The 25484-nt window shown below is 44.3% G+C and overlaps 1 protein-coding gene across 1 annotated transcript in view; it reads left to right on the forward strand.

Moving 5' to 3' along the window:
• The first annotated feature begins 9637 nt into the window (after positions 1 to 9637).
• obscna (obscurin, cytoskeletal calmodulin and titin-interacting RhoGEF a) overlaps positions 9638 to 25484 on the forward strand; it is an 81507-nt gene continuing 65660 nt past the window's right edge. Inside the window, exons 1-19 of the mRNA XM_065008498.1 lie at positions 9638 to 9877; positions 11010 to 11126; positions 11270 to 11554; positions 11869 to 12030; positions 13152 to 13256; positions 13392 to 13658; positions 15137 to 15406; positions 15597 to 15857; positions 20204 to 20467; positions 20782 to 21048; positions 21161 to 21430; positions 21651 to 21920; positions 22200 to 22466; positions 22615 to 22887; positions 23048 to 23311; positions 23560 to 23826; positions 24049 to 24315; positions 24492 to 24761; positions 24915 to 25184. Of these exons, the coding sequence (XP_064864570.1) occupies positions 11090 to 11126; positions 11270 to 11554; positions 11869 to 12030; positions 13152 to 13256; positions 13392 to 13658; positions 15137 to 15406; positions 15597 to 15857; positions 20204 to 20467; positions 20782 to 21048; positions 21161 to 21430; positions 21651 to 21920; positions 22200 to 22466; positions 22615 to 22887; positions 23048 to 23311; positions 23560 to 23826; positions 24049 to 24315; positions 24492 to 24761; positions 24915 to 25184 (4336 nt within the window). The 5' untranslated portion in view covers positions 9638 to 9877; positions 11010 to 11089. The remainder of the gene's footprint in view (positions 9878 to 11009; positions 11127 to 11269; positions 11555 to 11868; positions 12031 to 13151; positions 13257 to 13391; positions 13659 to 15136; positions 15407 to 15596; positions 15858 to 20203; positions 20468 to 20781; positions 21049 to 21160; positions 21431 to 21650; positions 21921 to 22199; positions 22467 to 22614; positions 22888 to 23047; positions 23312 to 23559; positions 23827 to 24048; positions 24316 to 24491; positions 24762 to 24914; positions 25185 to 25484) is intronic.

A 25484-nucleotide genomic window follows, 5' to 3' on the forward strand; every position in this document is an offset into this window, starting at 1 on the left:
TACACATTCCTCTGCAGGACCGGCTACAAAATACTTTACATCAAATTATACAGAACCACAACAAAACACAGGAAATACAAAGAAGCTCTCTCTTCCTCAAAGGAACACTGGCTTTTCAAGCTGCAGAAGGAGTTTGTAATTGAAAACAGCTGTTTCCCCTGACGAGAGGGAGGGTTCAGAGCTCCAATCGTCAATGGGGCCGACCAATCGGCTGCTTAGAATCCAGGAAGCCATTTCCTGAAATACACACATACAAGCGCATACAAACCCAAAACAACACAAACACTGGGGAACATAACACAGATGATGAGGAAGGGGTATAATAAGGGCATGCATCAGGGCAGGTGAGTTAGGGGCAGGTATGATGGCCTCATGTTCTGGCTGCAGGTCATCTAGTGACTAAGGTGTTGTGTGTTACCTGATAGGTAGGTCTGCATTGCAACTGTTCTCTTTAAAGTCTGTCTTCTATTCCGTTGGTTGCATTTCCATTTGCCATCTCTTGCTTCTTTGTTCTCGCTTTGTAAGCTTAAAGATGGATATCACTTCTCCCTTCTTTTTTTTCTTCCAGTATCTCTCACTGTCTTTTTGTAGATGTTCCTGGAATCATATAGGATCATTTTCTTTATTTTGTTTCTGTCTGTGACCTCTGTGCTGTTTTTATGTGGCATCTTCTAAAAACAAAGAAATACAATTTAAGATTTTCAATTGTGCACACCTTGGAGCATTTTTTTTTAGATTAAAGTAATTTTAAACATGATTAAATAAGCCTAAATTAAAAAGTAAAAAGTAATAACATAATGGATTTTTGTCATTTCCACCACGTTCTGTCCTTTCCATCACAGGAAATGATTGTGATGGAAATGACGCTTCTGCTGTTTTTGGAGATACACAACAGACTGCTTAGCATGCTTTGGGCAGTATTACAGCTAGCATATGGTTTACACTAAATACATCAAATATATCAAATAAAACAAATCTAAATTCTACCACAAATTATAGAAATTGTTGGCTGTTTGGAAATGACTGACAATAAAAATATTCTCCACACAAGCAATATTTACCTAGATTTTTCTTCAACTTCTGGACGTCACAACTGGAACAACTGTCCTCTACAGTCATGTGCTTCAGTGTCACAATATGTTTCCATGATAACTAAGTTAACATTCTCTTGACAAAACTTTATTAATGAGGAATTTGCCCTCAGTGGTAGAAATGACACCACTAACAAAGGACAGGTATATTTTGTGTAAATAACAATATAAAGGGTATACTCACAATAAATATTGATATAGATTTAATTTAATTGATTCTTTCTCTAGAAGATAACATTACATCATGTGTAATTATTAATGTGTTCTCATAGGAAAACATAGTAGAAGCTCAAAAGTCTGCGTCAGGGGCAAGGGCAGAAGAGTGAAATCGAGGTATAAAATGCAGCTGAAAAGTAGCTAAAATACTTGATAGAGAGGTGTTGAAAAAAATGGGGTAATTTATAGTGTGAACTTAATAAAGAATAAAAACATTTTTTTAATAAAATCCCCAAAATTGACCCTGAGGACATAGAAGTTCCCGTAGTTGCAGAATTACCCATTATTATCTTCTATTTTGCCAAAAGGCATATGTCTATATAGGCCTCAAATTAAAAACAAAACAATCTGTTCTATTAGTTGACGATATGACACATTGGCCTCTCATCTTATAAATTCCTTGCAGAGTATCAGATGTCACAATGACTGGGTGTTTTACATCGCTGAATCACATAACAGCTCATATCAAGCCCAATCTGATTGGGCAACCATAAACGTGACTGTAAAAAAGACGGGTTGGTATGCAATTAATAGCCTATCAATTCTCATAAAAAGTCTGAAAATATAGGACAAATAAGTCTGGACACCCGATGAGTCGACCTGACCTTCATATTTCTAGTTGAAACTTTTCCCTGACGTTTGTTCACAATAAGATATTAAGCTGGCCTACCGACATCCTAACTGACTCTAATCAGGAATGCGACATCATTTTAGTGTACTGCACGCCATGGGCGTTACATTTACCGAAAGGTTGCAAGATCAAATCCCTGAGCTGACAAGGTACAAATGTGTCATTCTGTCAGGGATTTCCTCCTCTTCTTCTGAAGACGAGAGGCGAAAAGGATCAGAGGACCAATATGCGGCGTGGTAAGTGTCCATGGTTCTTTTAATATGTAAATGTACACATGAACACTACAAAACAATAAATGTGGAAAACCAAAAACAGTCCTATCTGGTGCAAACACAGAGACAGGAACAATCACCCACAAAAACACAGTGAAACCCAGGCTACCTAAGTATGATTCTCAATCAGAGACAACTAATGACACCTGCCTCTGATTGAGAACCATACTAGGCCGAAACATAGAAATACCCCAAAACATAGAAAAACAAACCTAGACTGCCCACCCAATTCACACCCTGACCATACTAAATAATGACAAAACAAAGGAAATAAAGGTCAGAACGTGACAGTACCCCCCCCCCCCCCCCCAAAGGTGCGGACTCCGGCCGCAAAACCTTAACCTATAGGGGAGGGTCTGGGTGGGCGTCTGTCCGCGGTGGTGGCTCTGGCACGTGACGCGGACCCCACTTCACCATTGTCTTAGTCCGCTTTATTGTCCGCCTCCGTGGCTTTCTAACCATGGCCACCCTTCTCAATGACCCCACTGGACAGAAGGGCAGCTCGGGACAGAGGGGCAGCTCGGGACAGAGGGGCGGCAGCTCGGGACAGAGGGGCAGAAGCTCTGGACAGAGGGGCAGAAGCTCGGGACAGAGGGGCAGCTCGGGACAGAGGGGCAGGGGCTCTGGCGCCTCTGGGCTGAGGGGCTCTGGCGCCTCAGACTCCGGCAGCAGCACCGGACAGGCGGGAGACTCCGGCAGCAGCGCCGGACAGACAGGACCACCTGCAGGGAGGAGACAGAGAGACAGGGAGACCTTCAGGAGGCTTGGTGTTAGGAGGAGGCACCTGAAGGACCGGGCTGTGGGGGAGCACTGGAGCTCTGGTGCGCAACCTTGGCACCACTTCCCCAGGCTGGACAACTACTCTAGCCCGGACCCTCCAGAGTGCAGGCACAGGTTGAACCGGGCTGTGGGTAAGCACGGGAGATCTAGTGCTTACTACACGCACCTCTCCCTTAGGCTCCACTCCCACATTTGCCCGGCACGGGCTGTGGGGGAGCACTGGAGCTCTGGTGCGCAACCTTGGCACCACTTCCCCAGGCTGGACAACTACTCTAGCCCGGACCAGAGCTCAACTAATGACACCTGCCTCTGATTGAGAACCATACTAGGCCGAAACATAGAAATACCCCAAAACATAGAAAAACAAACCTAGACTGCCCACCCAATTCACGCCCTGACCATACTAAATAATGACAAAACAAAGGAAATAAAGGTCAGAACGTGACACATTCTGCCCCTGAACAAGGCAGTTAACCCACTGTTCCTAGGCCATCATTGAAAATAAGAATTTGTTCTTAACTTCTTATGGTATAGGGGATGCTTGCCAAAAACCAGGGAAAATGCAGCGCGGCAAATTCAAATAAATTGATATAAAAATCTAACTTTCATTAAATCACCCATGTAAGATACTCAATTAAAGCTACACTCGTTGTGAATCCAGCCAACATGTCAGATTTTAAAAAGGCTTTTCGGCGAAAGCATAAGAAGCTATTATCTGATGATAGCACAACAGTAAACAAAGAGGGTAGCATATTTCAACCCTGCAGGCGCTACACAAAACGCATAAATAAAATATAAAACATGCCTTACCTTTGACGAGCTTCTTTTGTTGGCACTCCAATATGTCCAATAAACATCACACTTGGTCCTTTTGTTCAATTAATTCCGTGCGTATATATCCAAAATGTCAATTTATTTGGCCCGTTTGATGCAGAAAAAAACAGCTTCCAAAATGCGCAATGTCACTACAAAATATTTCAAAAGTTGCCTATAAACTTTGCCAAAATATTTCAAACTACTTTTGTAATACAACTTAAAGTATTTTTAAACGTTAATAATTGATCAAATTGAAGACGGGTCTATCTGTGTTCAATACAGGAACACAGCAAACCAAGCTACTTTTCAAGGCTTGCGCAACTCTCAACAGTGTTACGCAGTTCCTAGTTGGCCCTACTTCTTCATTGCACAAATTAATAACCTCAACCAAATTCCAAAGACTGGTGACATCCAGTGGAAGCGGTAGGAACTGAAAACAAGTTCCTAAGAAATATCGTTTGCCAATGAGAACCCAGAGAACAGACAGAGACCTCAAAAAAAAAAAATCTGAACAGTTAGTCCTCAGGGTTTTGCCTGCTACATAAGTTCTGTATTACTCACAGACATGATTCAAACAGTTTTAGAAACTTCAGAGTGTTTTCTATCCAAATATATAATATAATAATAATATGCATATCTTATATTCTTGGCATGAGTAGCAGGAAGTTGAAATTGAGCACGCTATTTATCCAAAATTGAAAATGCTGCCCCCTATACCTTAAGAAGTTTTAACTGACTTGCCTAGTTAAATAAAGGTAATAAATAATTACATTTCTATCATGTTAAATGAGTGCAGTTGATACATTGTATAACACATTTTGCTTCACCCAAGTGTAGCACATTTTGTAAGCATAGGTGGCAGAAATGAGGAAAATTAGGATATCTAGCAAGGGCATAGGGTACTAGGGGGTAACGATCCCCCCCTGTAATTCACATTAACACCACAATATGTGACAATTATTTTCCCAACACTTTCCTTGGCTGCCACTGCCAGAATAACGAAAACATTATTCTGTGTCATCACAACTTTTGGAGATATTTCAACAAAAAGTTGTGCTAAGTTGCTAAAATGTATCAACTTTTGATCAATTTTGTGACACGTAGACGTGACAGAAAGCCTTAAGATAAATAATCCACTTGTTTAGAGAGAACATTTTTGATAATTTTTTGGTAATTGGATGAGTGTGTTACCCCTTCATGGTTATGGATGTGTGAAACTCTATGCCATAAATATAAAACATTTAAACTGTAGCCATTTATTTGCCTTTATAGTTAATTTGCCTAAGCATAACCTTCATCCAAGTAAAAACATTTTTCCAAATGTTGCTTTTTTGTGTCAGCAATTAGACATTGTTTTTAGGGAGGGCTTATTATCCCCTAGTAACCCACAGGAGATGCCAAACGGGAGGATTTCTATAAAATATCTGCTGAATTTAACTAGCCAAGCTAGCTAACTTTAGCGACCTAGCTATTGTTCCTGTTTTGAGGCCCTCAAGACTTCTATCGTGGCTGCTTTTTGTGGAGCTGCTGTAGCATAGTTATGAAGTATTTTGGACATTTTCCAATTTCGTTGTTATGCCAGTTATTCTCCTGTTGCTTGACAGAACTGGTGTGTGTGTGTGTGTGTGTGTGTGTGTGGTGTTGTATTCGGTCCTAATCATTGCCCTTTTGATACCCAGGCTAGAATAACACATTCATTGAATAGCCGAAGTAATTGTTGACTGCATCAGCTGACACTTGCTTGTTGTAGCTTCTTAGCATAAATTTTTGAAAATGAAATATCTTGCTTGTAGAAGGTGGTGATAGATATGTACTTGTAACAAATGAGTTAGTCAGCCAACATTGAACGTAAGGGTACAAGGTAAACCACCTAGCTAAGCAGCTAATGTTACCCTGTGCGTAGCACACTGTGGCTAGCTATCTAGCCATACAGCAAAGGGAGAGGAGGAAGTGGAGTACTGGTAGCCCATTTCTAGATCTGTAGCCATGCCAAAAACTGTCCAACAGTAGCCACGAGGGCATCCCCCCTCAGTGTGCAGTTGTCAGCTACAAGGCCATACATAGAGGTGTGAAGACTGTGTGTTCCACTCACTCCAGTCAAGGGCATCTAATACAAGGAGGGGATTTCAGCGGCAGCAAGTGCAGCTCCCAGTTATTCCAGTAGAGCTGAGGCTGGTCTAGGATGAAGCTCAGACGTTTTCCAGGCTCCTTAGTGACCAACAAGTGGACAGCTTCTAGCTCTGGTCCAGAGTGTTCCCCCACTAACTCCCCCAAAATACCTTGGCTAAACAGCACCTAGCCTTGAGAGTTGGGAAAATATAGTTTTCTTTTAACTTGGCCATAAACCACTCTGGAACTACTAAACCCCCAACTACCTGCGTTTACATTCACTGAGCTTTTACAACCCTAAAACTAGGCAGTGACATCTTTGAACTGAGCTGTGAGTAGATTCATGGGTCTTAGATTCCCTGCTAAGACTGCCGTGTTGGGAGGGAGGAGAATCTGAACCAAGGAAAATGTGAGACACACAGAGAGTGGGTTCCAGACGTGGACTCAGAGGCTTAGGTGAAGCGTTCAGCTGTTTTGTCGAGTTCATAATTCACTCAGCACATCCTCACATTGCCTTGGTTCCCCTTAGCATCCGGCTATATTTAACTTCCATGCACCATCTATAATATCCTCCGCAAGTGAAGTTACTTCAGGAGCAGCACCTTGAAAATGATCTGTTCTAGAGATGGCAAAGTATTTAGCTGTTTCACCTGATGTCTTTCTGACCTGTGACCTTTTTAGCAAACGGTTAGCTAGTTTATACAGTAGATCCCCCTCCCTTCAATATGTCACTCTTTATAGGGACATGGTAGCCTTTTTCTCTATCACTACAGATTGAAAGAGACCAATATCTCCCAGAATTCTTTTGATCGTTTTATCAGAAAATTGAAAGATCTGAGTGGTGAGAGTGTTGCATCAGAAATCACTGCCTGCCTCTACTCTCTGATCCAGACAGTCAAGTTGGGAAATGGGCTGTTTTTCTACCACAGCAGGATGGCATGGAGATTATCCTGTCGCTAGAGTTTCATCGGACTTAGTGGGGCTCTGGGACACATGGTTCTGTCCGTCAAAGTGAGGAAGAAAGCGGTACTGAAGAGATGGCGCCTGCTTTGTGTAGCTGTCTGGACCTGTTTAGGCTAGGAAACCCCACAAATAAATACCACATGGATTGGCAACTTATAAATGTTATTTGGCATGTTTGCCATGCCGGCTAGTGGTGGGAGGAGCTAGGTGTGTGATGGTGGAGTGAGGGCGGGACTCATCAAGCCCTTTGGCATCTAAGTACAGTGCCTTGACTTATTCAACATTTTATTGTTAGCCTGAATTCAAAATGGATTTTAAAAAATTATTCTCACACCCATCTACATACATAATCACAAAGTGAAATCATGTTTTTAGAAATCTCTAAAAACATGTTTTTAGAAATGTATTGACATTTAAATACAGAAATATCTATTTTACATAAGCATTCACATTCCTGAATCAGTACATTTTAGAATCACCTTTGGAAGCAATTACAGCTGTGTCTTTCTGGGTAAGTTTCTAAGAGCTTTGCACAATTGGATTGTACAATATTTACCCATTATTCTTAAATCAATTCTTCAAACTCTGTCAAATTGGTTGTTGATCATTGTTAGACAACCATTTTCATGTCTTGCCATAGATTTGTCAAGCAGATTTAAGTCAAAACTGTAACTCGGCCACTCAGGAACATTCACTGTCTTCTTGATAAGCAACTCCCAGTCTATATTTTTTAAATTTTAACTAGGCAAGTCAGTTAAGAACAAATTATTATTTACAATGACGGCCTACCCCGGCCAAACCCTCCCCTAACCCGATGACTCTGGGGCAATTGTGCTCCGCACTATGGGACTCCTAATCATGACTGGTTGTGATACAGCCCGGGATCGAACCCTGGTCTGTAGTGACTGCAATGCAGTGCCTTTGACCGCTGCACCATTCAGGATCCCAAAGATAAATGTGGCCTGGTGTTTTAGGTTATTGTCCTGCCGAAAAGTGAACTAATATCCCACTGTCTGGTGGAAAGCAGACTGAACCAGGTTTTCCTCTAGGATTTTGCCTGTGCTTAGCGACATTCCGTTTATTTTTTATCCTAAAAAACACTCCCTGGTCCTTAACAAATACAAGCATACCCATAACGTGATGCAGCCAATACTGTGCTTGAAAATATGGGGAATGGTACTCAGTAATGTGTTGTATTGGACTTGTCCCAAATGAGAACAGGATGCACCTGAGCTCAATTTTGAGTCTCATAGCAAAAGGTCTGGATACTTAGGTTTTTCAATTTTCAATTTTTAATACATTTGCAAAAATGTCTAAACCTGTTTCCACTTTGTCATTATGGGGTATTGTGTGTAGATTCCGGACAAAGGTTTACAACATTTGGAAAAAGTCAAGGGGTCTGAATACTTTCTGAAGGCACTGTATATTTAAAACGACACACATAGCCTACCTACTGTATATGTACATAGAAACAAAAGATCTAGGTCAAATATCTAGGTCAAATAGGGGAGAGGCATTGTCCCGTGAGGGGTTGCTTTATCTGTTTTTTCAAACCAGATTTACTGTTCAACTGAGCAATCTGAGATGGGAGTTCCATGCAACCATGGCTCTATACTGTATAATTGTAGCGGTGCGTAATAGGCGGCAGAGAAGTCAGGCGCAGGAGAGCAGAACTGGGTAGTAACTGGAGATTTATTAAGCAAAACCAATGGCATCTAGAACAACAAGATAAATGGGCACAAAAATAACCCGCCGTGCACTCATGGGGAACGTGCACAAGCACTACAATAAACAATCCCACACAAAGACATGGGGGGAACAGAGGGTTAAGTACACAACAAGTAAATGAGGGAATTGAAACCAGGTGTGTGGAAAAACAAGACAAAACAAATGGAAAATGAAAAGCGGATCGACTATGGCTAGAAGACCGATGACGCCGACCACCGAGCGCCGCCCGAACAAGGAGAGGACCCGACTTCGGTGGAAGTCGTGACAATAATACTGTATGTTTTATTGAATTTGTTCTGGTTTAGGAGACTGTGAAAAGACCCCTGATGGCATGTCTGGTGGGATAACTGCGTGTGTCAGAGCTGTGTGTAAGTTGACTATGCACACAATGTTTCTTATGAAAAGAAGAAGTAATGCAATCAGTCTCTCCTCAACTTTTAGCCAAGAGAGACTGGCATACATGGTATTGAATTTAGCCCTCTGATTACAATGAAGAGCAAGATGTGCCGCTCTGTTCTGGGCCAGCTGCAGTTTTTCTACGTCCTTCTTTGTAGCACCTGACCATATGACTAGGTAATAATCAAGATAAGATAAAACTAGATCCTGCCGGACTTGCTTTGTGGAGTTTGGTGTCAAAAAAGAAAAGAATCTCTTGATCATGGACAGACCTAGCTTTTCAACCGTTGAATCAATATGTTTCGACCATGATTTTACAATCCAAGGAATTTGCCGGAACAGGCACAAAACAAATTTGTTGTTCAGAGGAGAACTTCCCATCCAATATGACAAGAGCACAAATGGGAAAACCATCATAGCATGTTTATTATATAATTGTCTGGTGATTTATGAACTTGCGTGGATATATCCACACTACTGATGCCGGGCAAGGCTTGCCTCACTGCAGTAAAGCCAAAGCTATCTTAGCGTGTGTAATAACACTGGTCTATTTTGGAGGAGAGGCTGACAGGAGAGATATGTCAGCTGTTCAGCATTAGGCTTTACCAAAGTAGAAAAAAAAGAGAAAGGGCCACTGGCTGACCATCCACTCTGGAGACCGTGTGGTAGGCTAGCCCTACTCTCTCCTCGCCAAACCTTTGTTGTTAATCTTGAGGGATTTGGGGTGAAAGAAGACAAGGGTCGGACATACCTTTCATGACAGGCGGACAGTTTTGGCAGCTTTTTTGTCCAGCTGAAAGTGGTATTTTTGTAAGGATACTGAGAGGGCATGTGAGGAAAGAGATTTTCCCAGAATACAGCTGAGCAGGCTTAAGGTGGGTACACCACCGTAGGTGGTCAGAGTTCTATTTCTGATACTGTATGTTATTGTATCAAAAGAAATCACTGCCATTGACCATTTTCTGGCGCTTATTTATATGCGTCAGGAAATTGATAATGATTGGGGACCATAATGCTCGTTGGTCTGACAATTATAATATTACAGGCAGGTGTTCACGTGAACATTTAGTATAACTTCAAAGCTGCTTGGCGTTGTATCTATCTGCTGTTCTGCTCTATGTTCCTGCAGTGACAAGTTGTGAGTATTTCATCCATCAATTAGTAGTGTAGACTGAATATCGTACTACGTGCTCACACTAGCCAGTTGCCCATTTGGCCAATGTTAATGTGATCCAGTCGTTTAGATTTTTAACTTCCGTGGAAATGGATACATGGAAATTGACACAGTCCCGAGTGGGAGATGCATGACGGTTAATCATATACTCTCTCCACAGCTGTTTGGATATGTAAATATGTGAAGTGACTTTGGCTGACCTCCTTTGTCGATAACCTTATTGGGTTTCGTGGCATTAGGTCTGTGAGACAATGTTGTCTGAGATTGAGAATGTGTTTGTATTTCTGTATTGCGCACACGGCACCACGTGAGAAAAAACGATGTGACGTGGCAAGTCATTTGATGAGGTCTTGTCCTTGGATGGCCCTCCGCCATTATCAAGCTTCATGCCCCTCCGAGTGGGTGGAGTCTTAATAACCTTTCAACTCATCGATTGGTTATGTTTTTGTATTCTATGTCAGTCAGTCATACTGATTGACACCTTTCGTTTGTTTAACCCATTTTGAGGTCAGTGGAGTCTCCTAACATACATACTATACATGTAGACTGCTGGAGGGGGCAGCACAGCTGACGCTAAATTAGTGATGCTGAGCTCAGCCATGTCAGGTGACAGAGATGACTTGTCATCTTCATGATGTCGGGTGCCAGCCAGCCATGCCACATCACAGTGTAGCCATGTTAAAGTGTCGCTCTCAAGTCCACGTTGGTCCTTCATTTTGAAAAATGTCTGCGAGAGTGAGAGAGTGGAGGGTTATTTTACAAGTCAATAGGAAGGTTTCCTTGACTTATAGCATGTTTTTCTTTTTTAAATGTATCAAACTGTGCCGTTTTAGCCCTAGGGACAACCTAGATACGGACAAAGGGAAAGCCAACCACTATCAGAAGTGGTTGAAGCCACCCCTTCTGACGAACCATGGGAGACAAGTCTGGGAGCAAAGTAGCTGCTGCAAGTAAGGCCTCCATTCCATGGGACACATTCTATGCTGTTTTCTTTTCTTTTGACTTTGTTTTTCCGCTCTAATTTATTCAATATTCAATGACCCCCCCGCCCCCACACACACTTGTTGGAACATATCTTACTCTCTGTCTACAGAGAACCAGATCCATCTCCGGGTAGTGAAGGGGCTGGAGGATGTGGATGTGCGTGAGAGGGAGGGCTGCACGTTCGAGGTGACCCTCAACCTGTCCTACATATCGGGCACGTGGACCAAGGACGGGGTCAGGCTACAAGCCAAGCCCACCTGTCACATCGCTGCCCATAAGAATAAACACACTCTCACCTTCACCCGGGTCACCGTAGGAGACACTGGCCTGTTCTCCTTCCAGACTGACGGGAGCCAAAACTGGATCCAAACCTCAGGCCAACTCACTGTCATAGGTAACAGCATGACAGAACACAACAGTTGAGAGGAATAATGCAACGGGGACAATTGTATGACCCTCCCTCAGTCTAACGTTCCTGTAATAGCTGCAAGTCTTATTGCCTGTCTGTTTCTATGTTAGCCAAGATATTTTCTCACTGACTTATCATACAAACTAATGGCTTGGCGAAAAATACATGTAAAATCACAGATAAATCCCAGTACAGACCACAATACATCATAGCACATAATTTGATCGAATCGCATACTGGATCTCTAGGTAATGTCGGGCCTATCTGTCTGTGTTTGTCTCCCTGTGGTTGTCTGCCAGCCAGAGACATACAGATTGTGAAGGAGTTGGAAGACGAGGAAGTGACTGAGAGGCAGAGCGTGACCTTCCTGTGCGAGGTCAACTGTGAGGACGTGGACGGGCGTTGGTACACCGACAACACCAGGATCAAACACGGAGACAACGTCAAGATCAGGCACGAGGGTGAGCATGGGCCACAACTGAGCCACAATGTGTTTATAGCTCCGTATACTTCCGATGATATGTATTAACCCTAGATGACTGACAGGAGGCGCTGTTGAAATGCAGAGAAAGTTTTACCTTACTAAAAGTTGACAATGAACACTTTTTATAATTGTATAGTAACAGCTTTAACAGGTGTATTATATCTGTCTGCCTTGGGCATTTCATCACTTTACCTGAAGCAATCAACGATGACTTCATAGTGACTTATAAGTATGTTATAACACACCATAACAAAGATTATGATGTAGTAATCATGATGTGCTGCTCATTGACAAAAAAATACATTGGAATCATCACACTGATGGTCGTTATAATACTGTATGATCCTTGAGGAAGAAGTGCCCAGCGCTATGTTGCTGTACATTATAAGTGGTTATAAATTGGGTGGCTTGAGCCCTGAATGCTGATTGGCTGAAAGCCGTAGCGTATCAGACCGTATACCACGGGTATGTCAAATAATTTATTTTTACTCTTCTAATTACGTTGGTAACCAGTTTATAATAGCAATAAGGATCCTCTGGGGTTTGTGGTATATGGCCAATATACCACGGCTAAGGGCAGTATCCAGGCACTCCGCGTTGCGTCATGCGTAAGAACAGCCCCTTGCTGTGGTATATTGGCCATATACCACACCCCATCGGGCCTTATTGCTTAATTCTAATTATACCTATGATGCACTAGGAGTATTGGTACACGGAATTATGAGTCTATACAAGTCTTTATGTGAGTGTATAACTATGTTTATAGGGCATTATTACTCTATCGTAGTGCATTATGAGTACATGTATAATGCATTACGCATATGTTCTTCCTAGAAAGTGTTACCATATTTTTTTACTGTCCCCATTTACAACAAACACATACTTAAATACATGCAATTTTGTCCTTGAAACATTTGATTGAAGTACTGTAGGATTCCATTCATTCCTATGGAGGACTGCTCTTACTGGGGAGTGCCAATATGGTGGCCGGTGGCTTCAAGCTTCTCATTGGCCGTGAATTAAATAGCATCAGCAATCCAGGGGTTATACACACAATTGAAAACGACTAATGAAACACCTATTTCCATCTGAATACAGGTAAAACTCACACCATGTGCTTCAAGTCTGTCAGGCCAGCAAATGCTGGGGAGATCAAATTCACTGCAGACAGGGTCTCCTGCTATGCAACTCTCACGGTAAAAGGTGAACAACATCTATTTTTAGAATCAACGATCTCGATGTTCGTCAATGATAAAAAAATACTGTAATCTGGCCTAAGTGGCCTCATCAGGTGAAGCTTTAATAAACAATGGTTCAGTGTTACCCCTATTTCCACAGAGCTGCCTGTGCAGATAGTGAAGCCTCTGAGAGTGAAGATTGCTATGTACAAACACAAAGGACTGCTGGAGTGCCAGGTGTCCAGGGCCAACGCCCTGGTCAGGTGGTTCAAGAACAGGAGTGAGATCCAACCCAGCAAGAAGCACCAGATTGTTAGCGACGATGTCTACAGGCAGCTGCACATTGATGACGTGGCCTCGTCAGACGAGGACACCTACACCTGTGATGCTGGCGATGACAAGACCTCCTGCCAACTACTAGTGGAGGGTGAGATGCTCAATGTAATTCATTCTGACTTATTGTCTGGTCAGCTAAACATACTAGTTCCAATGTTAGGTATATTTTTATGCTAAATGTTCATAAGCAGTTTACAAGCAGACCTTCATATAAAGTGTTACACCCTCATACTTACCCGTAAGTCACCAAAACACATCATTCAACTAAACATACTACATGGCTAAAAGTATGTGAACACCCCTTCATTAGTGGATTCGGCTATTTCAGCCACACCCGTTGCTGACAAGTGTATAAAATCGAGCAGACAGCCATGCAATCTCCATAGACAAACATTGGCAGTAGAATGGCCCGTACAGAAGAGCTCAGTGACTTTTAACGTGGCACCGCCATAGGATGCCACCTTTCCAACAAGTCAGTTCGTCAAATTTCTGCCCTGCTAGAGCTGCCCCGATTAACTGTAGGTGCTGTTATTGTGAAGTGGAAACATCTAGGCTCAGCCACGAAGTGGTAGGCCACACAAGCTCACAGAATGGGACCGACGAGTGCTGAAGGGCTTAGCACGTAAAAATCATCTGTCTTCGGTTGCAACACTCACTACCGAGTTCCAAACTGCCACTGGAAGCAACGTCTGCACAAGAACTGTTCATTGGGAGCTTCATGAAATGGGTTTCCATGGCTGAGCAGCTGCATACAAGCCTAAGATCACCATACACAATGCCAAGCGTTGGCTGGAGTGGTGTAAAGCTCGCCGCCATTGGACTCTGGAGTAGTGGAAAAGCATTTCCTGGAGTGATGAATCACGCTTCTCCATCTAGCAATCCAATGGACGAACCTGGGTTTGGCGGATGCCAGGAGAACGCTACCCTGTCCGAATGCATAGTGCCAACTATAAAGTTTGGTGGAAGAGGAATAATGGTCTGGGTCTGCTTTTCATGGTTTGGGCTAGGACCCTTATTTCCATTGAAGGGAAATCTTAAAGGTACATTCTAGACAAGTCTGTGCTTCCAACTTTGTGGCAACAGTTTGGGGAAGTCCCTTTCCTGTTTCAGAATGACAATGCCCCTGTGCACAAAGCGAGGTCCATACAGAAATGGTTTGTCGACATTGGGGTGAAAGAACTTGACTGGCATGCACAGAGCCCTGACCTCAACCCCATTAAACACTTTTGGGATGAATTTGAACGCCGGCTGCGAAGCAGGCCTAATCTCCCAGCACCAATGCTCTTGTGGCTGAATGGAAGCAAGTCCCTGCAGCAATGTTCCAACATCTAGTGGAAAGCCTTCCCAGAAGAGTGGAGGCTGTTATAGCAGCAAAGGGGGGACCAACTCTATATTAATGCCCATGATTTTGGAATGAGATGAGTAGGTGTCCACACACTTTTGGCCATGTAGTGTATGTTCACACTGATAACCCAACTATCTACATTACTCAATTCCTGGGTGTACACTTTCCTTTGAAGTAGCTCTAAGTGATGATGCTGATCCAATGTGTGCTCCCTGTGCATGCAGAGCAGGCGATCAGCATAGTGCAGGGCCTGAGGTCTGTGGAGGTGACCGAGCCCAGGGAGGCCATGTTCCAGGTGGAGACCAGCCTGAGGGCAGGGAGGCCCCCAAAGTGGACCCTGGACGGAGAGGTCCTGATGGACGGGCCTGAACTGAGCATAGTCCGGCAGGGCACAGTGCACACCCTCTGCTTCATCAGCACGGACAGCTCTATGACCGGCCCTGTGCAGTTCAACGCCGGGAAGAGCCGCTCCACCGCACAGCTCACCGTGAAGGGTAAGGTTGATTGTCACCAAGTGAAAGTTGGAACGATGCCCTGCTTACTGTTGACAATGACCCTCCAGGCTCTAGGGTAGAGTACTGTATTGTGAGAGGTGTTTCCCGTTGGGTTCATACTTTGCTTTTTAATCTCTTAAACAGACTAAGATACAGTATTATATCATTATCCATCCCTGTGCCTTTCCAGAACGCCCTCTGAAAGTGGTCCAGCCCATGCCAGACGTGGAGGCTAAAGAGAACAGCTCGGTCACACTGAGGTGTCAGTTTGCCCCCTCCCCCAGGGTGGTGCGCTGGTACAGGGGCCGCACTGCCCTGCAGACATCCAGCAAGTACAGCATGAGGACGGAGAAGAACCAGGTAGAGCTGACCATCCAGGGCCTCAAGGAGACCGACACTGGCCAGTACAGCTGCGTGGCTGGAGGGTCAAAGAGCACAGCCAAGGTCGATGGTGAGGATGCTGTTGATCATACAGTATTAAAGAGAACAACAAATATTTTTTCAGGGACAAAGCTTCAACGTTCAGATGGTTGATCATGGAAATCAGCTTCATGCTTGATGAAGTGAAACTCTATGTATACAATGTAATCTACACTGCTTCGCCTATACTGTGCAGCTTCAGTGATAATGCCAGATAAGCCGGTGTTTGGAGGATACATTGGCATGGGTGTGGTTACACCAGAGACGAAGTCGAGGGCCGGCAAACCGTGTCAATATATCCTCCAAACACCGGCTTAGAGGACATTATCAAATCAAATGTTATTTGTCACATACATGCCGAATACAACAACCTTACAGTGAAATCTTTACTTACGAGCCCTTAACCAACAATGCTTTAAGAAGTTAAGAAAAATAAGTGTTAAGTAAAAATGATGTAAATAAGAAATAGAGTAACGCAATTAAACAGCACCAATAAAATAACTATACAGAGAGTAGCTGCAGCATATTAGAGGGCCCTTTGATGAACTGTTCAGGGGTCGTATGGCTTGGGGGTAGAAGCTGTTAAACAGCCTTTTAGACCTAGACTTGGCGTTCCGGTACAGCTTGCCGTGCAGTTTGCAGAGAGAGCAGTCTATGACTAGGGTGGCTGGAGTTTTTGACAATTTGATGGCCTTCCTCTGATACCGACTGGTATAGAGGTCCTGGATGGCAGGAAGCTTGCCCCAGTGATGTACTGGGCCGTACGCACAATCAATCAATGAAATGTATTTATAAAGCCCTTTTTTACATCAGCCCATGTCACAAAAGTGCTGTCCAGAAACCCAGCCTAAAACCCCAAACAGCAAGCAATGCAGATGTAGAAGCACGGTGGCTAGGAAAAATTCCCTAGAAAGGCAGGAACCTAGGAAGAAACCTAGAGAGGAACCAGGCTCTGTGGGGGGCCCAGTCCTCTTCTGGCTGTGCCGGGTGGAGATTATAACAGTACATGGCTAAAATGTTGAAACGTTCACAGATGACCAGCAGGGTCAAATAATAATAATCACAATGGTTGTAGAGGGTGCAACAGGTCAGCACCTCAGGAGTAAATGTCAGTTGGCCTTTCATAGCCAATTATTCAGAGTTAGAGACAGCAGGTGTGGTAGAGAGATAGAGTAGAAAACAGCAGGTCCGGGACAAGGTAGCACGTCCGGTAAACAGGTCAGGGTTTCATAGCCGCAGGCAGAACAGTTGAAACTGGAGCAGCAGCATGACCAGGTGGACTGGGGACAGCAAGGAGTCCTGAGGCATGGTCCTAGGGCTCGGGTCCTCCGAGAGAAAGCGAGAGAGAGAGGAAAAAAGAGAGAAAGAGAATTAGAGGGAGCATACTTAAATTCACACAGGACACCAGAAAAGACAGGAGAAATACTCCAGATATAATAGGCTGAGACAGGAGGGGTAGGGAGACACTGGCCCTGTCCACGATACCCCCTGGACAGGGTCAACCAGGCAGATATAACACCACCCACTTTGCCAAAGCACAGGCACCACACCACTAGAGGGATATCTTCAACCACCAACTTACTACCCTGAGACAAGGCCGAGTATAGTCCACGAAGATCTCCCCCATAGCACAAACCCGAGGGGGGCGCCAACACGGACAGGACCCACTGAACAGATGAGTCTTCAATAAAGACTTAAAGGTCGAGACCGAGTCTACGTCTCTCACATGGTTAGGCAGACCATTCCATAAAAATGGAGCTCTATAAGAGAAAGCCCTACCTCCAGCTGTTTGCTTAGAAATTCTAGGGACAATAAGGAGACCTGCATCTTGTGACCATAGCGTACGTGTAGGTATATATGGCAGGACCAAATCGGAAAGATAGGTAGGAGCAAGCCCATGTAATGCTTTGTAGGTTAGCTGTAAAACCTTGAAATCAGCCCTAGCCTTAACAGGAAGCCAGCGTAGAGAGGCTAGCACTGGAGTAATATGATCACATTTTTTTGGTTCTAGTCAAGATTCTGGCAGCCGTGTTTAGCACTAACTGAAGTTTATTTAGTGCTTTATCCAGGTAGGAGGAACATAGAGCATTTCAATAGTCTAATCTAGAAGTGTCAAATGCACTGATAAATGTTCCTGCATCATTTTTGGACAAAAAGTTTCAGATTTTTGCAATGTTACGTAGATAGTTAACAGCTGTCCTTGAAACAGTCTTGATATGTTCGTCAAAAGAGAGATCAGAGTCCAGAGTAACGCTGAGGTCCTTCAGTTTTATTTGAGACGGCTGTACAACCATCAAGATTAATTGTCAGATCCAACAAAAGATCACTTTGTTTCTTTGGACCTAGAACTGGCATCTCTGTTTTGTCTGAGTTTAAAAGTAAAACTACCCTCTGTAGTGCCTTGCGGTCGGAGGCCGAACAGTTGCCATACCAGGCAGTGATACAACCAGTAGAATCTTTTGAGGATCTGAGGACCCATGCTAAATCTCCTGAGTGGGAATAGGTTTTGTTGTGCCCTTTTCACAACTGTCTTAGTGTGTTTGGGACATGTTAGATTGTTGGTGATGTGGGCACCAAGGAACTTGAAGCTCTCAACCTGCTCCATTATAGCCTTGTCGATGAGAATATGGGTGTGCTCAGTCCTCCTCTTCCTGTAGTTCACAATCATCTCCTTTGTTTTGATCACGTTGAGGGAGAGGTTGTTGTCCTGGCACCATACGGCCAGGTCTCTGACTTCCTCAATATAGGCTGTCTCATCGTTGTCAGTGACATCTGCAAACTTAATGATGGTGTTGGAGTCGTGCCTGGCCATGCAGTCATGAGTGAACAGGGAGTACAGTATTGGACTGAGCACACCCCTGAGGGGCCGCCGTGTTGAGGATCAGCATGGCAGATGTGTCGTTACTTACCATTACCTCCCGAGTGGCGCAGCGGTCTAAGGCACTGCATCTCAGTGCAAGAGGCGTCACTACAGTCCCTGGTTTGAATCCAGGCTGAATCACATCTGGCTGTAGGGCGTCCCATAGGGCGGCGCACATTTGGACCAGCGTCGTCTGGGTTTGGACAGTGTAGGCCGCCATTGTAAATAAGAATTTGTTCTTAACTGCCTTGTCTAGTTAAATAAAGGTTAAAAGAAAAAGAAATACTACCTGGCGGTGGCCCATCAGGAAGTTCAGGTTCCAGTTGCAGAGGGAGGTTTTTATTCCCAGTGTCCTTAGCTTTGAGGACACTATGGTGTTGAACTTGAGCTGTAGCCAGTGAATAGCATTCTCACATAGGTGTTCCTTTTATACAACGGTTTACCAACATATTCAAATAATGATTTACATATTTTCATTAAAAACTTTACTTCGATGAATTTATTCATACTATTTCCTCCTTCCACAAGATATAGTCACGACACAAATCTTTGGTTGCTACCCAAGCCGGCTGGTCGTTCATTATATTCGTTCGGTTGCCAGAGACGCGACCCAGTCATTACGTATTTTTGTTCTGTATCTATGGATGCGACCCAGTCGTTCGGTCTAAATGTTCTATTGCCAGACTGGCTGGCAACGTTCTTATCCCTTGCTTGCTAGCTAGCCAACTACGGCTAAATTACAGTCACATCAAACAGTGCAGACTGAAAAACAACAAAGTAGCTGCATTTTCATTTGGTTAAGCTGTTTTCTAGTGACATTTTTTTGGATAGATCCAATACAATGAGCTAATGATGTGTGATTTCACCTGGCATAAATAATGTGCTCTCTTGCTTGGTTTTGTTGTTCAAAGGAGCTAGCCAACAACACAGCTACAACAATCACTTCAAACTGAAGCTGGAAATACTGCAAATTAGCTGCACTTTCTTTCGTTTGACCTGTTTTCTATTGATATTTCTTTGTATGTCTCCATAGAAATGATGCTGATTCATGATTTCGACTAGCTGAGAAAAGCTGCCTGCCTGTCTGTCTCATCCCGACTCGAGATTCGTTCATTCCCATGTGACAACTGGAGATCGAATTTGAATATTAAGACAGTGTTGCAAATGTCGGAGAGACAGACAGTAAGGTTTAAACTATTCTCCGCTGTTGAAAACCAACACGTTAGTCTAAAAGAAATGTGAGATAACGTCTAGATGCTTTTTATAGTGGAGGTCAAGTTTATAAATTGCCTGGCTGGGCCGATGAGACAGTGGATTGCGCAGTCAGATGGAATAGAGTAAATAGGCATTTAAACATCAGAGATTTAGCAGGTGGTAACTTGTGGAAAAGACTCCGGCTGAAATGCGGTTATAACTAATCAGCATTCAGGATTAGACCCACCCCTTGTATAAAAGTTAGATATTAATGACAAGAAACCCCTTTCACCATGGATATGAACTATATATACTTTTTTCAGTGCGAAGGCTGAAGATCGTAAGGCACCTGGAGCACGTGAAGGTGGAAGAGGATAGCAACGCCACATTCACATGTGAACTCAACTACGTGGTAGCCAATGTGCAGTGGCTTCTGAACGACAACCACCTCAACGCCAACACTGTTACCAGGATTCAGAACATGGGCACCATTCACAGCCTCACCATCAAAAATCTCCACCCACAGGAGAGCAGGGTGACCTTCAAGGCTGGCCTTCTCACAGAGTCCACCTCCCTCAAGGTCAAAGGTATGCCTTGTACAGTTGTCACTTTTCACTTGTGAGCTGCCACTGTAAGAGTAATTGAGAAACTAATGTAATTCTAGTGATTGTATGTTCCTAGTCAGTACAGAGTTTGTTTCTCGCCAATCTGGAGATCTAATTGGAAAATGAAGCAAATATAGTAGACTTGGTATTTCTGAGATCTGAAGATGATTGAAATGATCTCCTTAAGTAACTCTGAATGAGCAAGATATCTATCAGCTACTGATGCATGGAAGAACGTAAGAGATTTGGATTAGATCAGTAGCTAATGTGTTCGTACTGTTTTTTGTCTCCTCCAGAAAAGCCAGCAGTGTTCCTCAGGTCTCTAGAAGACATGTCAGGGGAGGAGGAGGGGAAGGTGTGTCTGCAGTGTGAGACCTCTAAGGAAATGGCCACCCCCGTCTGGAGGAAGGATGGTTCGGTCCTGGACAGCAGTGACAAATATGAGCTGCTCATGTTTGGGAAGTCCTTAACGCTCATCATCCATAGTCTGAGTAAGGATGATGCAGGCCACTACAGCTGTGACTTGGGCACCAGCCAGACCAAGGCCAAGGTCACTGTACATGGTATGTATGGTCTAGATCATCAGTGAGGTCTGGTTCAGAAATGATTGGACCAGAAATCCATTTGATCGTCAATCAATTGTCCATCTGATCACACTGAAATCTCCCCCCACAGACATTCACATCACCATCGCCCAGCGTATGAAGACCGTCTCTGTTCTGGAGGGCGAGAGCTGCAGTTTCGAGTGCATCCTCTCTCACAATGTCATCGACGAGCCCTCCTGGACCCTGAACGGTCAACTTGTGATCAGCAACAGCCGCATCCAGATCGTAAACAAGGGTCGCAAATACAAGATGACCATCAGAGACGCAACTGTGACTGAAGCCGGGGACGTAATCTTCTTCGTCAAAGACCTCAGCTGCAGGACCATGCTGTTTGTCAAAGGTGAGTGTCTGAAATGTATACGAAGCTGGGTGTCAATCTCTCGAAAAGCAAAAAGAGTATTGCACTCAAGTAATATGAATTACTCTATAATGTGTGTTTGTTTCTAAAGAGAACCTATAGCGACATATGTCTGTGTCTCTGATGTGCCTCCCATGTGCCTGCTGTAAATATATGTGTCCCTAGAGAAAATCTGATGTACTATGTAACCCTACTCCTATAGAGAAGCCAGTGCATGTGTTCAGGGACATGATGAGCGTTAAAGCCACCCCAGGGGAGAACGCTGAGCTGAGCTGTGAGATCACCAAGCCTGAGGCCTTCATCCGCTGGCTGAAGAATGGCCATCAGATCAGGCACAGCCCCCCCAAGTACGAGATCAGTGTGGAGGACCACCTGGTACGGCTGGTTATCACGAACACCTGCATCAGAGACTCTGGGGAGTACTGCTGTGAGGCTGACGGCATTGCCACCCGGGCCAAGCTGGAGGTCAGAGGCAAGTACTGGGGGGTACTACAGTATTTCTGTAACTGTATAGTGCTGTTTAGCAAAGTTGTGGATTTGTGTCACATGCACATTAGATTAATTGTGACTAAACTTTGACTCGAAGCCTCAAGACTCAGGACTCGACTTTGACTTGAGACTGATGACTTGAACGACTTCTTTTAAAATCTTCTGGACAGTTTTTGTACTGCTTTTGTACCATGTTGTCGCTCCACACACCTGCTCGGGTGTAGCACACAGGAAGTGCATTCAACCCCTCCCACCCCTGCAGAGCTGCAGCACACATTTGCTCGGGAGCTGCGGGACACACGGGCCGAGGAGAAGAGCAAGGTGATGCTGGAGTGCGAGACGAGACTGCCGGCCAAGCGGGTGACCTGGCTGAAGGGCATGGCAGAGCTCCGGGCGGGCAGGAAGTATGTGATGAAGCAGAAGGGCGTGGTCCTCTACCTCACCATCAGCTGCCTGGAGAAGGTTGACACCGACGTGTACACCTGCGATGTTGGCACCATGCAGAGCCGGGCGCTACTGACCGTGCATGGTAAGGCCATATAAATAGAATGAATAGAACACTCTTTCCCATTCAAGTCAGCATTCAGTGATAGGTGGAATGGCAGGCATTTTGAGTATACCCATTCTATGCAGCTTGCGCAATTCATGTTAAATCCCTGTGTGTGGGATCTCTGCAGGTCAGAAGGTGTTGATCATGGACGAGCTGGAGGATGTTGAGTGTCTGGAGAATGACACGGTGATGTTCAGGTGTCGTATCTGTCCCAGCGATTATGTTGGGGTCAAGTGGTACCTGGATGAGACCTTACTGTACACCAATGAGCTGAATGAGATCCAAGTCATCCCGGGGGGCTACCACAGCCTCACGTTCAAACAACTGGCTCGCAAAGACTCGGGCACCATCTCCTTTGAGGCAGGCGACAAGAGGTCCTACGCCTCGCTGCTTGTTAGAGGTAACGTCAGCGTAAAGTTGTTCTGTTTAATGAACATCTATTAACACACTGTACTATTACAACAACTATTCACAACATGTAAATGATGTGTCAATCATTTTTGTCCAGAGCGTATGCATTTGACATGTTGTCTATGTAATCTACCCTTCCCGTGGTAAAGAGAGACGTCCCACCATCACCAAAGCATTGGAGGACTGTGAGGCCATTGAGGGAGGCGGTTTGGTGCTGGTGTGTATCACCTCTAAGCCATGCCACATCCTGTGGTACAAAGATGGCTGCCTAATGTGGATTTCCTCGAGGTACCACGTCAGTCGCTCAGGTAACGAGGCCAGGCTGACCATCAGGGAGGTCAGTAACAGCGATGCTGGGGTGTACGAGTGCAGCGCTGGGTCGGTCAGCACCAAGGCCGTCGTCACTGTAAAAGGTGAGAACAGGACCTTTTTTCCTTCATTTTATCATGTTGTTGTCCTCCTTACGGTGCATTTGGCATCACATGTAAAGTAGTAAGGTATGGTATAGTGGTCATAGCCAAATATGATAACAATTATTTCAGAAGACAAAACAGGATTACTTCTTTACCTGTTTGCTTTAGAGCTCCCCCTAGAGTATTCTTGTCAAAGTACAATGTACAGTATTACTCATTGGGAGATGCTGTCCTTCTTTCTATTCCAGCCATTCCAGCTGAGTTCACCCAGCCGCTGCAGAGCATGGAGGTAAAGGAGGGGGAGGATGTGACCCTTTCCTGTGAGTTCTCCCTGCCGGGGGTTGCGTTCCACTGGAGGAGGGGCTTGGAGACCCTCAGAGCTGGAGAGAGGTACCTGATGAAGCAGAAGAGGTCCTTCATCTCTTTGACCATCACTGGCCCGAAGCCTCAGGACTCAGGAGATTACACCTGTCAGTGCCGAGACCACAGAACCACAGCCAGCCTCACAGTCCACGGTAAACGCCATCCTTGCTTTTCATTTCAATTTCCAGGATGCATCATATGGAGTAAAAAAAAAATGAATTCAATAACTTGGCAATGTTGCATTATCACACCCACAAATTAAACCCAATCTATCTGAATATTAATGGAACTTTTTTTCATAGACATTTTCCATTGTCATTCAGTCTTCATGCCGGTTGGTGGTTAATACTAAAATATGGCTATTTACTCCCCAGCCATCCCCATCTCCTTCACACAACAGTTGAAAAATGTTCAGGCCGAGGAGGGCAACAGTTTAACGTTGCGCTGTGAGCTTTCTAAACCAGGAGTCCCTGTGGAGTGGAGGAAAGGGGAGGAGCTGTTAAAGAATGGGGTGAAGTTTCAGATAAGGAAGAGAGAGACCATATCGGAGGTTCAGATATGGAAAACTGTGCCTGAAGACAGTGGAGTCTACAGCTGTGAGTGTGCAGACCAAAAGACCACTGCCACCGTCAAAATCAGCGGTAGGAAGTTTCTCAGCCTTATTATGTTTTTATGTAGAGCTAATCTTTCCTGAAGTTACATTTTATAAATGTACATTTCGGACATTTACATGAAGGCAATTAAATTAAATAAAAAAATGTAATAAAACAAAAATGTTTGTACTATTCTCATATTTTCTTTCTTCATGTTTCTTCAGCCCTGCCTGTTACCTTCAAACAAAAGCTGAGGAATGTGCATGTTGAAGAGGGGAACAATTTGGTGTTACACTGTGAGCTCTCTAAACCAGGAGTCCCTGTAGAATGGATGAGGGGAGGAGAGGAGCTGCTGAACAACGGAGAGCGGTTTCAGATAAGACAGAGAGAGTTGGTGAATGAACTGAAGATAATAGATGCCAAACCTGAAGACAGCAATATCTACACCTGTGTTTGTGGCAATGTGGAAACCACAGCCGGTGTTACAGTCACAGGTAAGGGTCTGAGACAACTGAGAAAAGATTTAAATTCACATTGAATTCATATCCAATGTGAACAAAATTGTATGCAGTGCATCAGCATGAAATCACAGTCCTTTAAGTGAATAGGAGGCATTCCATGTCTCTCATTGCCATGGTGTCTTCCAGCAATTCCCATCACTTTCAAGCAAAAGCTGAGGAACCTGCAGACTGAGGAAGGGAACACCATCTCGCTGCACTGTGAGCTGTCTAAAGCAGGGGTGCCAGTGGAGTGGAGATTGGGAGGAGAGAGGATACTGCAGAATGGAGACAAATACCAGATCAAGCAGACAGACTCAGCACTGGAACTCCTCATCAGGGAGGCTCTGCCAGAGGACAGTGGAGTCTACAGCTGTGTGTGTCGAGACAAGAAGACCAAGGCCACTGTCAAAGTCATTGGTAGGGGGAGAATGCTCTGTGCTCTAATGAAACAACTGTCACTGATGTTAATGGCACATAAACTTGGTTAAACTAGAGGCGATGTCTGCGCCCCTGCGCACATCTAATTAGCATAATAATAACAAATCCCTGTAAGAGTCTGTCTCTTTAAGCTAGAGGTATCTGTTTTTTGCATGGGTTATGTCTGAATCCTCCGCATCCGCCAACGTCGCATCCGCCAACTTAACCAGAGCCCTTAGCTATAGTGTAGGGTTCATGCAATGGCCTTCATCTTATCTACCGAAGGGAAAGGTTTCTCAA

The sequence above is a fragment of the Oncorhynchus nerka genome, linkage group LG24, assembly GCF_034236695.1.
Source record: "Oncorhynchus nerka isolate Pitt River linkage group LG24, Oner_Uvic_2.0, whole genome shotgun sequence".
Lineage (NCBI taxonomy): Eukaryota > Metazoa > Chordata > Actinopteri > Salmoniformes > Salmonidae > Oncorhynchus > Oncorhynchus nerka.